The sequence below is a fragment of the Pongo abelii genome, chromosome 16 (genome assembly GCF_028885655.2).
Source record: "Pongo abelii isolate AG06213 chromosome 16, NHGRI_mPonAbe1-v2.0_pri, whole genome shotgun sequence".
NCBI lineage: Eukaryota > Metazoa > Chordata > Mammalia > Primates > Hominidae > Pongo > Pongo abelii.
In genome coordinates this window covers 33,102,229-33,118,966 of record NC_072001.2, presented here as the reverse complement: position 1 = coordinate 33,118,966, position 16,738 = coordinate 33,102,229, and the positions used below count along the sequence as shown (strand labels likewise).

The 16,738-nt window shown below is 38.3% G+C and overlaps 1 protein-coding gene across 1 annotated transcript in view; it reads left to right on the top strand.

The window, feature by feature from the left end:
• Positions 1 to 16,738, top strand: part of MTMR10 (myotubularin related protein 10) — a 59,134-nt gene that overhangs the window by 3,701 nt on the left and 38,695 nt on the right. Inside the window, exons 3-5 of the mRNA XM_009249631.4 lie at positions 11,327 to 11,463; positions 13,280 to 13,352; positions 13,827 to 13,969. Coding sequence (XP_009247906.3) covers positions 11,327 to 11,463; positions 13,280 to 13,352; positions 13,827 to 13,969 — 353 coding nt within the window. The remainder of the gene's footprint in view (positions 1 to 11,326; positions 11,464 to 13,279; positions 13,353 to 13,826; positions 13,970 to 16,738) is intronic.

The following is a 16,738-nucleotide window of genomic DNA, read 5'->3' as shown; positions in this document are numbered from 1 at the left end:
CTGCAGCCATCCTGGCTGTGTTCTGTCTGGCTGCCCTGTTGTGGTCTCTGTTTCCTGCTTTACCTCACCTGTCACATCTCTCACTGCCACCATTTGCTCTTTGTTGGCCTGCAGCCTACTGCTCTACCCATGAAATCTGGAAGACAAGTGGAAAGTTACTGAAGTATTGGTGATCTAAAGACCTAGACTAGGCTGGAGCTTTTACTAAGAGGGAGTGAATAATATAGTTCTTGCCTTTGTTACCATCAGAATCAATAGAAAACCTGGCTACATCACCTGTGGCTATATACAGGGACGCAGAAGTTATTGTTCTACATGGACACAGGGAGGGGAACATCACACATCTGGGCCTGTTGGGGGGTTGGGGGTGGGGGATGAGGGAAGGGAGAGCATTAGGACAAATACCTAATGCGTGCGGGGCTTGAAATTCCCGGCATCGTCCCTAGATGACGGGGTTGATGGGTGCAGCAAACCAGCATGGCACGTATATACCTATGTAACAAACCTGCACATTCTGCACATGTATCCCAGAACTTAAAAAAAAAAAATTAAATAAAAAAAAGGAGTAATTGTTAGAGATATGATATTGCATGCTTTACTTTGGCGTAATGCCTTGGGTCCAAGGGTATCCTACTTCAGTTGCCCAAAGTTTGAACTTTTAATTCAATAAGCAGATGCAAATTAGAACACAAAATCAGTTGTTTATTTGTGTGCTGTTACCATGTGCACTGTTGGAACTTAAGCCTAATTTCAAAATGATCCTCATCTTTTATTAAGTAAAGAAAACAGAAGAAAATAACTAGTAATTTAATTTAGATTGTGGTTTATGTTAGTAATTTTCAGCTTTCCTGATTCATGAAACTCTTTGAGATGGGTATTGTGCCTACTTCAACTTTGTGGTCCTGATGTCTCACAAAGTGCCAGGAATAGGAATGTGGTAGACACTGAGATGTTTACTGAGGGACTGAACGAAAGGACCTCTCAGACCACCTGGCTTAAACTGTTACCTTAGCCATGCACACACACAGACTTTCAGATTTAGGAGTAAAGGGAAAACTGTGTTATTTTATGCCAGACATTTCAAGAGATTTATGTCTGAGCCTGGAATTGAAATAGAGTACTCTGTCAAAGTAGTCAGCTTTTGTGTAGGCTTTCTCTTTGTCTTCCTCTCATTATGTGAATTTCATTCTTTCACTGATTATATTGTATATATGTAAAATCACTCCAATACTTGAAAACTGAGTTTGACTTTTAAAGTGTGTGTGTGTATATATGTTTGTGTTCCAGTATATATTTGTTAAGAGCATGTAATGCCAGACTGTGTCCTGTTTAGCTGCTGGACTGGTGGATCGGTTCGGTGAGGATGTGAGTATCTCCTGGGTGCCAGGTCTGTCCTGGATAGGGAGAATGCTGGAGGTGTCATGTGCCTGTATTGCAGAAAGGCCTGGGGTGAGCTCTAAGCTGCCTGTTGACAAGGTAGAAGACTGTGACCTGGATCACTGGTTCCCAGATTCCAGCCAGGGCTTGGTATCAGATTTGGATGAAGTTTTTACCAGCCCTTGGTCAAAATGAGAAAATTAAGAAAAGTGCAGCTTTCTTTAATAAAGATAAATTTATTTGATTTAAAAGATTGTCTTTTATTCTGAGATTATGTTCTTCTAACTTACTTGGAATAGATACTTTTTTTGTTAAATGTTGGTGGTAATAGCTGTAGCTTTAAAAAAGTTTTTAAGTTAACAAAATTAAAAGGTTAAAAACTCTTTATTGGTCCTTTAAATTAGTTTTGCACTATACTTGGTTTGGAATCTAAACTAGAACCTACTAGATGAGATTATTATAATACTATAGATACAATTTTGTGAGCACTCACACAGAGAACATTAGTTATTTTGTCTGGCTAGGAGTACTGCCATTTTTTTGTTTGTGTTTTGAGACAGGGTCTCACTCTGTCACCCAGTTTGGACTGTAGTGGTGTGATCACAGCTTACTGCAGCTTCAACCTCCTGGGCTCGAGTGGTCCTCACAGCTCAGCCTCTCAAGTAGCTAGGACTACAGACGTGCGCCACCACACCTGGCTAATTTTTGTATTTTTTGTGGAGATGGGGTCCAACTATATTGCCCAGGCTGGTTTCGAACTCCTGGGCTCAAGCAATTGGCTCACCTCGGCCTCCCAAAGTGTTGGGATTACAGCAGTGAGCCACCACACCCAGCCCCCTTCCACCATCCTCTGAAAAATGCATCCTCCCTCTTTTGACAAATTATCCTTTCCTAACTAACTCCACCCAACCTTGGGTTCCAGTGTGGCCAGCAAGGTTAATAACCCACCCTGGACTGCAAGCATGAACACAGGTCTGCCTCTGAATATTGTTAGGTTGGTACTAAGGGAAGAGGTCCTCTTTGGTAATGCTGTAAGTGGCCACAGTTCCAGAAGAATGTGTTGAAAAGAGTGAAGAACCCCAAGGGAGTGTACTAATGTGTTGAAGTCCCTGGGTTTCATTTTCCTTGCAGTCCAGGTGACACAAAAGCCTTGTATTCTTCTTTTTGCTAAGCTATTACCAGGCATGTTTCTGAACATACTTTGAACGAGGATCCTTAACTAATATAGCTTCCAGGTTAATCCTCATAACAGTCTTGTCAGCTAGGATACCAGTTTATCTCCATTGGACAGATGTGAAAACTATAGTTTGCAGAGGTTAAGTAACTTGCCCAGTGTCACACAGCTAGCAAGGCAGAGCCAGAGTTCTCTGTCCGGCTCCCAGGCTGTGCCACTAACTGCTAAGCAGCACGGCCCAACCTGGCTGCACTGGTGACACTAGGGTACAGATTTATGCTTTGGAACTGTTGGGGAGTAGATTGGATGTCAGCCTAGAGGGAGTTTTCTAGTGAAGTAAAAAGAGCTCTGTCCTTGTCTTTGCCCTTTTCACAACAGTGACAGATTTTGACCCAGCGTGCAGAAGAACTTTCAGAGAATTTCAGCTGCCAGAAAATGGAATGTCTTGGGGAGGTAGTGGACTTCATGTTGCTGGCTGTGCCAAAGCACAGTCTGGTGAAATGCCAGCAGCTTTGTATTGAGGATGTAAGATTTGCAGTGAGTGGGGCTTGATGGCCTTTGCTCTCTTCTCACCCCAGGGCATGCTCTTTTTTAAGGGAGAAGAGTTGAAATGCCAAGACTAACGATAATGAATTTGTTCTGCAGGTATTGAGTGTGTGCTTGATGCAGTTTGGCAGAAGGGTAAAATGCTGAGGAGATGGGATCCTGTTCTTAGACAGTTTCAGTTCACTGGGGAGATGCTTCAGTAGAGGAGAGAAAAGGTAGTGAGAGCTCAGAGGAAGGTTACCTAAGCCAGATTTGGGGTAGGGCAGGGGTGTCAAGAAAGATCTCCGGAAACAAATGCTTGTGCTCTGAATCTTGAGTGCCCGTTGAGCCTGGGCCCCTGTGCTGAGGCTGTGCATGAGCTCAGTTCTTTCCCTGTTCCCATCTACAGTGCTCACAGCACTTTCATTCTTGAGATTAACTATCAGATAATGAATGCAGTGATTGTCAGAGTCTTTTGTAATCAGATCAGAAAAGCATACAACCATGGGCCATCTGGGAAATGAAAATAGCCATTGTTGTATGGATGTCTTGTTTATTTTTTACATGCTCACTGACCCGTACTGTTCTTGTTTTCTGTCTCACCGTACATCTTATTTCCTCAGTTGGGTTGTGAATTCCTTAAAGGCAAATACTTTATCTTTTAAGTGTTTTATGTAATTTCTTTTTGTAGGTAAGCTTCATAAATGATTGTAGACTGATTTTTGTAGTATTTTAATTTGTGAATACATTGTTTTTGAAAGACCAAAGGACTTGTAACACGCCCTCAGAACAGTGAACAGTGTGTAACTGTACTATCTTAGCATTAGCTTTATACCTTACCCGTAGAGCCTTAGGAATGTTTGGAGCTGTCCATTCCTTAGGCTTCTGCTGCAGTACCTTAGGCCAGCATTTTCTTACCCCTCCACATTTTCTTACCCCTCCAAACTCCTCACTATCGTTATCAGTACTGTTCATGAACCTCCATAAATAAAATCCTACTTAAGCAGGATAAAATCCAAATTCTTTAACCTTGTAATTTGCTAACATGTACCTCACTGACTTCATTTCTCACTATTTCCCAGTATTGATATTTGCTTCAATCATGCCGGTTCCTCAGTCTCTTCCAGATGCCTTATTCCTTATTTAGGACCTTGTTACTGTTATTATCACACATTCTCTACTGTCTCAGTGCTCTTCTTCCTTCAAGGTTTCATTCTACAGTTTTTCCTGAGATGGGCACTATACCCTTCCTCCTGCCCCATCCTGAGTGCTACTCACTGGATATGGTACTTGCTTTTTTATATTGTGTGTTAGTACCAGCATTAAAGATTTGTGTTTATCTTCCACATAGTTTCAATTTCCTGTAATAACTTTTGAGCCACTTTAATTCCTGAATTTACCTAAAGCTAGGGTGACCAGCTTGTCCCAGTTTGCTTGAGACTGTCCTGGTTTTAGTGCTAAAAGTACTACATCCCAGGGAAACCCCTCTGTCCCAGACAAACTGGGGCAGTCACCCTACTGTTAAAAGCCCAAGTTAAGTTATGCTTTTGGCCTCTACACATCCCACAGGTTAATTAGCCACGTGTGCCGTGAGACTGTGCCTTAAACTGTGTTCCAAGCTAAAATGTATGGGAAACATTATTTCTGTCCATCAAACGTGCCGAATTTCTAAATGTATAAGGTGTTAGGAAAGATAATACAACACGGTTTTGAGGTCCTCGGGGAGTTAAAAACTTTCCTAGCCATATCATTTGGAGGTTTATTAACTGTAATTGCATTTCCCTTCTTGTTTATATTTACAGATGAAAGGGTCTTGAGAAAATAAACTTGGATTTCTTGATTTTTCCCAGGTGTTAGTAGAAACCTTTGGCTCATCATCTTCTAATTTAGAAGGTTTTTGCTTACCGCACACTGAAGCTAATTTCCTGCTTTTTCTGTCTTCATGAGGCTTCCTTGTGGCGTCCTGGGAAGTGCTTGGTGCTGTAAGTGGTCCCACCGTGGCTGATGGCATAGCACAGAGCTGGGAGAGATGAGGCTGGTGGGTTCTCACAAGCAGGCCAGCCAGCTGTCTCTAGCACACCACCCTTTTACTGCATAAAAAGCACACCACCCTTTTACTGCATAAAAAGCACAGGCGTATAGTCTCCCTGAAAACTTCAGATCCTCTAGAGCTTTGAAGCTTTTATTAGGAGTTTTCTCTTCAAGGTCACTTAATTTAACATGTGAACAAGAGCAGTCTCAGTATCTTCTTTTTATATATCCTATCTGGGAAGAGGCTACTTTGTGTCTTCTTTTTCTTCCCTGTGTATAAGCTAGTTTTCTGGCCCACAGTGTTTCAGTGCATGGCAGGAGCTTATGACAGCTCCTCTTCAGCATTCCTTTTTTTTTAAATTATGAACAAATAACTTACCTGAGCAGACAGCTGTGCTACATGATCCAGATATTTTAAAGACTGGTTCTGCGTGAACAAAATTTAGCATTATCAAATAAAACTCATGTCACTAACTCGACACTTAATTATTGTAATAGGAAGACCCAATTGTAGCATATCCTCAGAAGTGCCCTTCTTTTCTTTCTTCTTCCCCTGTATCCCTCTGTACTTCTGTTCTTTGCTCTTTTCCAAGGGCTCATTTCCATTCTGTAAGAAAAGGCTGTGTGATGCTTAAAAGACCCTGGCCCAGAGAGTCCTTTCACTTTTTTTTTCTTTTTTCTTTTTTTTGGCTGTTGTTAATGTTGTGTCTCTTGTTTATTTTCTTCTTTAGTAGTTTTATTTTGGAATGAATTTGAATTTGTAAGAGTTGTACAAAAGAGGATAGAGTTAATGTGAACTCTTCAGCCAGCTTCCGCTAGTGTTAGTAGCTTATGTAACCTTGGTTAATTTAGCTCAACTGAGAAACTAACAATACTATTAGCTAAACTGCAGGTTTTATTCACATTTTCCTAGTTTTTCCACAAATGTTCTTTCCCTGTTTCAGGTTCACATCCAGGATACTACATAGCATTTAGTTGTCCTGTCTCCTTATTTTCGATGTCTCAGTCTGTGACAGCTTTTTCATCTCATCTTTCAAGACCTTGACGTGTTTTTTTCAATTGAATTAGATTTTCTTTTTTTTTCTCTTTTTTTTTTTTTTGAGATGGAGTCTTGTTCTGTCACCCAGGCTGGAGTGCAGTGGCATGATCTCCACTCACTGCAACCTCCACCTCCTGAGTTTGAGTGATTCTCCTGCCTCAGCCTGTTGAGTAGCTGGGATTACAGGTGCGCACCACCAGACCCAGCTAATTTTTTTGTATTTTTAGTAGAGACGGGGTTTTACCATGTTGGCCAGGCTGGTTTCGAACTCCTGACCTCAAGTGATCTGCCTGCCTTAGCCTCCCAAAGTGCTAAGATTACAGGCGTGAGAATGAGATTTTTATTTTGCCTCAAATAATACATATTAAAGCTCTTTAAACATAGAAATATACCAATACAAAAGGAAAAATTTTATAATTACTAGATTTCTGTTCTAACAAACCACCCCCTAGAAACGTCATCAAATTGACTTTTAAAAATGTAGACGTAGTTTCAGACTTAGAGAAAAGTTGCAAATAACAGAAGAATCTGTGGATACCCTTTCCTCAGATTCCCCAACAAAACCTTGACACTTTGGAAGATTATTATTCACGTAGTGTCTTGTAGTATGCCTCTTGGTTTGGATTTGTCTGATGTTTTCTTTTGATTAAGCAGACATTGTGGATTTTGGGAAAGACCCACAGAGGTGGTATTCTTTGCCCTTGTGTCATGTGAGCAGGCACAAGACATCAACATGATTGGTTATTGGTGAGGTTAACCTTGATCACTTCAGGTTAAAGTGATATCTGTCAGGTTTCTCCTCTAGAAAGTAATGTTTTTCCTTTTCTGTACTGTTTGTTAGAAACAAATCACTAAGTGCAGCCCACGTTCAAGGGATTGGGAATTAAGTTCACTTCCTGGAGAGAGGAGGATCACGAATTTATGGGCATACCTTAAAACTACCACAGTAATTAGTCAAAACTTTTAGGAAGATAGCTTTGTGCTTGTACAAATAACCTGTTTCTCCTTAAAGTTTGGCTCTCTGAATTTAGCATTCATCAATGCATGTTGCACACAGCAATCATTCGTTCTATGACATTGAGTCCATGATAGTTTCTTGATCTTTACTGTAATGTTCTAATGATGATTTTGTTTCCCTTATTCCTCCTACATTTATTAATTGGAATTCTTCTGTAAGGAAGATTTGTCTCTTCTCCACCATTTATTTATTTATTATTCAGTCATCCGTTTACAACAGTATGGATTCACAGATACTTTTTAATTTACTTTCTAATCTGGCATTTTTGTTATTTCTTTTGTTGCTCAGATTGTTCCAGCTTTGGCCATTGGGAGTTATTTCATGTTGGCTCTTGTATCCTTTGGAAATGCAGTCCCCCCGCTTTTTTTCACCCCCACTTCTGTATTTTCTGGTATTCTGGCATTACCAGAGGCTCCAGACTCATCTTCTGTTTCCCCTGCCCCAGCCTTGGAATCAGCCATTTCTCTAAAGAGCCCTAGTTCTTTTTATTGGAAAATGGTATGTTAAAAGCAAGATCTGGGTACTGAGTGTGTATGTTGTTGCTGGAGCGTCACTGCTTTTAGCACTTTCAGAGGGCAGAGCTAGAAAACATACACACATGTACCAACCCAGGTGTACACACATCTGTTACTGCATCTCTATTTGTGTAATTATTAAGGCAAGCATAAGTTCATTCTGCTATCTCAAACTCTAATCTAGCCCCTCGGGGTTCATTTCCAGATTCTTGCTTTTGCTTTTTGTTGATGGAGTGTGGGCAGTATAGCAGTTAAACCTGGTTTCCATATTTACTTTCTGCTGAGTGCTGTAGCTCATTGGTGAGAAAGGGATCTTTTGACTTGACTCGCATGGACACATTCTGGTAGGAAGGTTGTCTGTCCTCATCACTCCTGTGAGTGGTCCTCTAGAGCTCTTTGAAATGGCTACAACATTGCAGATCAAAAACACCTGCTTTTCAGGTGCTTCACTTCTCACCTTTCAGATGGGACATGCCCAGTTGTATCTTCTAAACCTTGTTTCAGATAATTTTAAGAGTTGTCACTTTAGTAACCATCTCTAATACAGGGATCAGCAAACCTTTTCTGTGAAGTGCAGTAAATGTTTTAGGCTTTGCGGACCATAAGGTATTTGTTTCAAGTACTGAGCTCTGTCTTTGTCCTGTGAAAGCAGCCATAGATGGCACATGAACGAATGAGTATGGCTATGTCTTACTAAAATTTTATTTACAAAAACAAGGTTTTGTATTTGGCCCGTGGGCCATGGTTTACCATCCGTTGGACCCATTAAGTATATTCTCCTCCTCTTCTTTGTCTCATTCTCACTGCATTCATAGGCTTGGTACATTAACATTCGTGCATCAGTAAAAGAATCTGGCTTCTAGAGAAGAAGGGCTGTCCATGGGCATTTTACTCCTAAATACAGTTTGTTTATGGTACTAGTGTGGCCACAAGGCTCTGCCACACAAGCTCTGTCTCTTCCTTCCCATTATTACTTCTGCTTCCCTTCTCAGGAACCTGAAATCATATGGTAGTTTGTTTAAGTGATTTTTTTTTGAGATGGAGTCTAGCTCTGTTGCCCAGTCTGGAGTGCACTGCAACCTCCACCTCCTGGGTTCAAGCAGTTCTCCTGCCTCAGCCTCCCAAGTAGCTGGGACTACAGGCGCGCACCACCACGCCTGGCTAAATTTTTTTTTTTTTTTTTTTAATAGAGATGGGTTTCACCATGGTGGCTTGGCGGGTCTCAAACTCCTGACTTCAGGTGATCTACCCGCCTCAGCCAAAGTGTTGGGATTACAGATGTGAGCCACCACGCCCGGCCTTTAAGTGAATTTTTATTTGAGTATAACATGCATAACAAGTTTGTATGGATCATAAGTCTTAGAACTGGATGAATTTTTGTGGCAACGTTTGAAGAGTCTGTTTTTAGATGAGTTTGCTAAGGTGGCACAGTATGTGATGATTCTGTGTAAAGAAGTCATTGTTACAGGGCTGTGTCCTCTATCTGAACTGGCATGGTTAGTTTAGTTGTTTAAATTGAGGGCCTGCTTATAATTCATATCTAAGATTTACTGGAGAGGAGAAAGGGTTGAGTATTCAGTGGCCCAGAATCTGATATGGGAATTGGTAAAGTTTATGTTCAAGGAGCCAGAGAAGACTTAAATTTTATGTATTTGAATTACTCAGTACATACATATATATATATATATATATTTGGTCATCTTAAATTTTTTTCTCATTAGAATTCAGTTAAGGCCAATATTTGAACTTTAATAAGTTTTGGTACTTGCTATATCTCACTACAGTACATTTAATTGTATGTAGTTATAGAGAAAGACTATTGGATTTGAAGTCAGAACACTTGGTTATAAGTGCCAAGTCCACTACTTATTTTTAAGATCTTAGGAAAGTGATTTAACCTCTTTGGGTGCAAATCCTTTATCTGTATATTAAGGAAACCATCTGCCTTCCTCACCTTACAGGTTGTTGAAAGAATCAGACAGGACAGATGTCCTATTTATAGCTCTTTAATGCATATGTAGGCAAGCAGTGGCAGTTCTGTGACTTTTCTCCAACTTACATATCATTTACCCAAACAGCCCTTATCTTCCAGCCAGCTTGGCTGCTTAGCCATATTGAATTACTAGTTTCTCTTCTTATCTAGAACAACTTCTGCCCAACTCATGGTGGACGGAATCAAGTGTCATGAAGTGATTTTATTCATTCTTGCATTCAGCACTCTTTTCACAGGCACCTACCCTGTGCCAGACACTGTTCTAGGCACTAACATTTCAGCAGTGAATAAAGTCAGTCCATGTTCTACCCTCATGGAGCATATAATCCTGAAGGTAATGCAGGCATTAATTTAAAAATATATAAATATAATTGTAGCTATGATGAGTGCTGGAAATACAATGCTTTGATATGTGAATGTAATCTAGATAGGAAGATTTTTTTTTTAAGAGGCATTCTCTAGACAGTGGTTGGACTAAGGTAGAAGGAAAGAATATTCCATGGAATGGGAAGAAGCATGGTCCCATGAGGGATTAATAGGCCGCCACTGTGGGCAGAGCAGTGAGGGTGAGGAAGACTGGTAGCTGGCTGGGTATGCAGGGCTCCCAGCCATGAGAGGGAGGCTTGTCTTCAAAGTGGAAGTTAACTCAAGCTGTTGGCACTGTGAATTTGACATGAGCAGATTTTAAGTAAATGTTAAGGGGCAGTTACTAAAACTAGCCTTGTACGTTTTTAAGAACTTCGAATAAAAGTTATTATTGCAACTCAAATTTGTTATAACCTATTTGTTAAAGAGAGGATTGTTTTGAGACTATAGTTTCATTCTTCATGAATTGGTAGGAGTTTGGAGTTTGTCAGCAAACATTCTATCGGGCTAAAGGTTTTTATAATGAAAGAAATAGGCAAAGTGGATCAGTACTCTCACTTTTCTACCATTGACCCTGGAGACAGATGGCTTAAAATGTTCTGCGTCTAGTTGACTTTTAGATCTTGAAATTAAGGTTTAATGATGACCAAGCTTTAAATAAATTGTAGAAAAGTATTCTTTCAGAAGCACATTATAACTTTTATATTGGTTTCTTATATTTATTTCTTTTAATCTTTCCTTTTAACTCAAACTATATTTTAAGGTTTTGTTGCCTACAAGTTAATAATCTGAGTGCAGAAGGAAACTTGATTTGGCTTTATGGAATACATTTTACATTCAGTGAAGCTGAGCTCTGTTTCTCATTCCTTACAAAAGGAATCAAAGGCATTGGTTTGAGAGATCAAGTCGTGTGTTAATAAAACACAAATATTCCATCAAGTAATACTCTGAAGGAGCAGGTGTAGTTTATTTCTTCTCCAAAAAGTCTTCCAGCAGGTAAATAATGAGAGGTAGTATGACATAGGAAAAAAGTACACTCAAGTCAGGCTTTCTAGTTCAACCAGCTCAGACCCCTGAGCTATTTTTGCCTCAGTTTTACGCCTTGGAGAACAATGCCTTGTCATTACTTTTCGCTTTATGACCATACAGTGCCTGGCACCTGGTGGGCAATCGGTGAATGTTTTTACTATCCTCATCCTTGTCCTCATGAAACACTCCTTCTAGGTCCCACAAAGACCGTTCGTATTTTATGACAAAGTACCTTACAAATATTTTTCTTTTTTTAAAGGAGAAATTGTCGTAAATGAAGTCAATTTTGTGAGAAAATGCATTGCAACAGACACAAGCCAGTACGATTTGTGGGGAAAGCTGATATGCAGTAACTTCAAAATCTCCTTTATTACAGATGACCCAATGCCATTACAGGTGTGTTTTATTAGTACACTGTTTCATTGTATCAGGCTTTCAACTCTAAGTGGTACATATTATTATATAAAACATAGGTATAGAAAAATTATAGTAAAAGTATTAGGTAATACAATGTTTGGGATAAATTATATTAAGATTTAAAGTAAAGTTTAAGAAGAATGTTGGAACTTGCTAGAGGAGTATAATTAGTGAGAGGATTGTAAGTCACCTTGCTTTATTTATCTCCTGTGATCGTTTGTTATATGTCCTTTTCATTAAGGAAGTTATTCCCTCTCTTGCAGATCTTTTAACCTGCTTATAAAAATGACATAAAGAGGAAAGGTTGTTTGCTAAATGATTTTATAAATGCCACACATTTTACTGATTTCATAGGTTTTTTTGTTGTTGGGTTTTTGATTTGTTTGTTTTGAGCCTGCATCTCGCTCTGTCTCCCAGGTTGGAGTGCAGTGGCATGATGTCAGCTCACTGCAACCTCTGTCTGCTTCTTGGGCTCAAGCTATCCTGCCACTTCAGCCTCCTGAGTAGCTGGCACTACAGGTGCATGCCACCACTCCCGGCTAACTGTTGTATTTTTTTGTAGAGACAGGGTTTTGTTATGATGCCCGGACTGGTCTTGAACTTCTGAGCCCAAGCAATCTGCCTGCCTCCCCCTCCCAAAGTGCCAGAGTACAGGCCACTGCACCCAGCTACTTTTTTTTTTTTTTTTTTTTTTAACTAATTAGAGTTCTTGTCCTAAAAAGTTAAATTCTAATTTCTAGGAAGAGTGAAGAATAGTATCGATTTAAAAATTTTCAGTAGCCCTCTTGCTGTTTTAAGTTCTTACTGGAAAGTAATAGTTCCATATAATTTTGGTTTTTAGAAGTTCAGGCATTCATTTGATTAACTTAAAAACCCTGGACTTTTCTGTTAGCCATATTGTATTTTGTTTTATAAAGTATTATACACATTTAACCCTAGATCTTTCTTTATAGTAATTGTTCTTTAATGAAATACTGGCATATGAACTGTAAACTTTTAAATTTAAGGATCTAATGGTTTAGTGTAAGTATATTTCATGTCATTCACTAATTTACCATAATTATTTATTATACTGTACAAATATTTATTGTACTGTATATTTGTGTGTTCATTACAGTCTTATGTAGGTATATTTAGACTAAATTTAAGGCACTTAAAGATACCCACTGTGTAGGGACAGTAGCTTATTTGGATGTAGGCTCGGGTGTTTCTCTTTGTTTTTAGCTTCATAATGATCATTGGCCCCAGACTTCACTGTAAATGAGAAGCAGATACCTGGAACAGCTTAAATCCAGTACCAGTATTAGGAAAAAGTAAACCAGTGCCCTACTGACAGCAGATTGATAGTGTTAACTATGTCCTTAGTTTGAACATGCAAAACCTTTTTCTAAAGATTTTTATTTCTAGCAGACTTTGCGCTTTAAAAAGATAGTTATTTTGCACTTTAAAATCTTCATTGTGAAAATCAAACATGATATTACCCATTTAAAATCTGATGGCCTAAGAGCCCTTTTTTCTTTAATATGTTGTGGCCAGCTTATCCAGATCTAGACATGGAAATGCTTGCCGGTAAGGTGATTGATGATATTCCCTATCTTAGATATTATAAGATTGTTGTGTACATTTTAACCTAATTTCTATCTGTCAACATTGGAATGGCCCTAGCTACCTAGACAAAAGCTTTTTGTGCTTTTTAGAGATAACTGTCACAGTTTATCATCACAGTTTAAGGCTTATACTACCATTGTGAGATTATTGGGAAAAGAATTAATATGAACATAATTTTTTATTCCAGAAATTCCATTACAGAAACCTTCTTCTTGGTGAACATGATGTCCCTTTAACATGTATTGAGCAAATTGTCACAGGTACGTAGTATTCCGTACATACTCTAAAAGTCAATTCCACTCTGGAAGTATTATTTGAAAAGTCATACCTCTCAAAATACTTAGATTGGCGTTTTATTTCTGTAAGTTTACTTTTGCCATTTTTTTGAGTCCCAGGAACATAAAGAGGGAGATGTCAATAAATTATTTTAAAAGGAAGATATAAAATGTATAACTTTTCATAGTTTCTAAGTTTTTTGTCCTCTTTTTAATTAAAATTAATCATTAAATGTATCTAGATGGTGGTTTTATGCAAATAATCATTTAAAATACCTTCCAAAGCAAAGTTAAAACCAACCCCCAAGTTCTAGGAATTACAAGTATGAAACATTCTAGACAAGCAGAGCTCAAATGATGGGTGACCTTCCAATTATTTTCACTAAGAATTTGTACTAAAGGGTGAGTAACAAATAACTGTTACGCATTTTATTTTCTCTGTTTTTTTTTCTTTTTTAGTAAATGACCACAAGAGGAAGCAGAAAGTCCTAGGCCCCAACCAGAAACTGAAATTTAATCCAACAGAGTTAATTATTTATTGTAAAGATTTCAGAATTGTCAGGTTTCGCTTTGATGAATCAGGTCCGGAAAGTGCTAAAAAGGTAATACTGTTAAGGTTTATCAAGTTCTGGGTTCTGTACTGTGTTTACTGATTTCAATTCTATATGGCAGTTTTCATTTCTCAATTGCTCAGATGTTTTTTAGGGGAAGTTATCAGACATCTTCTTAAGTAAAGTCAAAGCCAAGAATATTAATAGAACTATTTTCTTGGATTGGTTTATGGCTGTTTTAAAGTGTTCTATATAATTTTTTATCAGCTTCTCAAATATTAAAGACTCTCACGTGGAAATTAGCATTTTTTTTACATAAAGATCATTACTTGTCAGTTTCTTGGTTAAAAGGTTGAAAAGTTGGTGATATACTGTAATTAAGGTTTGGTTAGGCTTTTAATTCAGTACTGCAGAACTTTACCAACAAACTGTAAGCTAGACTTACGTAAGATTTAGGTAAATATATAGTTATGGGAAAGGCCTAGTAATTATTAGTGGTTTAAAGAAATATTATGAATTGAGTGACACTCAACAGGGGCAACACAAAGCTAGTAACTTTTTAACTGCCTTATTTTTCCACAGCCTTCCAGATAATGAGTTATTACCCTACTTGTAAAGTAAGAGTCAAGGGCATGTTTTCCATGTTTTGCTTTGCCAGAGGAGTGAAGCTGGTAGACCTAATATGCCCCCCGTTCCAGTCTGTGCTGCAGCAAATGCAGAGTCACAGACTTTCCAGTAGGAAGCTTGTGCGTGTGTATGGGAATAGGGCAACAGTATCTTAGTATAATAGGACGTGGCTTTCTCTCAGAATGGAGGCAGTCTTTGCACCACCAAGCAATGAGTGCCTTTGTTTTCCATGGTCAGTCAACTGACTGCAGTAAATTTTCTGTTGATACCAAAACAAGGCTGGGAAAAATACTGTAAGGCAGCTGTCTTCATATACTTTGGTGAAGAGGTGGTAGATTTGTTTTTAGATTGAGAACCAACAGTTTCTTCACAGGAAGGCAAGCAGGAGATGAATGTATGAAAATACATCTGAAAATACGTGACTGTCTAGCAGAGTAGAGTGGTCGTAGGCTCCTCTATGGGTAAAAGTTTTCAAATAGTCTGTATAACCATCTCTCAGCAAGCTGCATTATTGAAAATTCAGCTAGATAACTCTTAAAGCCTCTTTCACCTGTTTGATTGTGCTGATTGTGATTTTGGCATTTTACTAATTTAAAGTGCCTATTATATAGAAGGACTTTAGAATTCATGATGTATTAGACTGTACATAAAGTATTTCAGACAGGTTAATTCCTCAAGCTTATTTATATTTGTAATTTAATTGATCAAAGCATCAAAGACCTGCTTATGAAAACCTTAACATGTGTAGCATCGCAAGATTAGGGACATCACAGAACTTGCTAGATTGAGTTAGGACAGCATATTCCTAAGGAAGAAATTGATGCAATTGACTGGATCTCTTTCAGAAAGTTAAATTCTCCCTCTTTTACTGTATTTTTCAGTTGACGCTATTTTAATGAGTGGAAATAATAATTATTTGGCCTAGTTCTTGAACCATCTGTAGTTCTTGTTGGTCATTTTTGATGTTGAGGCAGTGTGCTAAATTTTGCAAGTAGAAAGAAGGGTAAGATGCAGTTTCTTGCCCTAGAGAACTTAAATCTAGTGAAGAAGATAAAGCATGAACAAATGAAAAGTAATGGTACAAAGTGGCAGCATAAAAGATGTTTCTACACAAATAGTTGATTTCCAGATGAACAGAGCATAATAAGTGCTGTGGAAATTCAGAATATCCCCTATGTGTTGTGCTGCTGGTTCATGAAGAGGGCCTTACTAAACCGTCTGCACAAAACAAGCGAGTCCCTCATATGCCCTTTCCTAAGACCAAGTTTCAGACAAAAATCTTTTTCCCAGTATCCTAAAATATAAAAAGCATGTGAGTCTCTGTCTTTTGTATAGCCACGGGGGTTGCAGGGCAGGGGAGGGTGCAGGAAAAAAAAATAGATGCAATGAGAATATAAATAGTTTTTTTTGGGATTTACGCATTTCAAACAGGGTTGAGTTGTATGTGGCTACCAAAGCTTGACGGCTTTGTGAGTTAAAAACAAAAATTATGGCATATTCTTTTATTTCAAGCGAAAAGTTTTCATCTAAAATTCGGTAGCAGTTAGGAAATTATGGCTCATTTTTACCTCCTGGAAGCTTTGAATACTGTTTTCTCTGGAAAATGCTTTGCTATTTTATCAGTTGCTTTAAAATGGTGAAATGCATGTTTGGAGTTCTCTGGTGGGTAAACCATTGATTCATTTTGAAATACCTAAGACATTTATGTTTTTGTTTTGAAAAATGAAATTCAAAAATACTAAATTGGTTCACATTTTGTTAAATGTTCTGAACCCTTCTGATTGTCTTGTTGGTGTTGTTTCAATTGTATTATGACAAAATTAGATTGCTTTGGGCACTTGTACTCATTAATGTTCATCCTCATTATCCTGGAGCTGTCACAGGAAAATAGTGATATTTGGGAAAGGTCTGTATAAAGAAAGAAGGAATTTGATGGTGCAGAATTGGACATCTAACCTCATAGCAACTTAGAGCCACCATTTTCTTTTGCAGAACCTTTGCTGAAAATTGAAGGGCAAAATAATAAAGGTTGTTTTTAATGATTTATCTATATATCTGTCTGTGTAGATAAAGATAAATATATAGATACACATGCATGACAAGTGAAATACATGCCTTTTGTCTCCACTTTGTTCTCTGATTAGTTGGTTGTGAACCACTTCTTCAGGAATACTTTATAGAAGTGAATTCCAT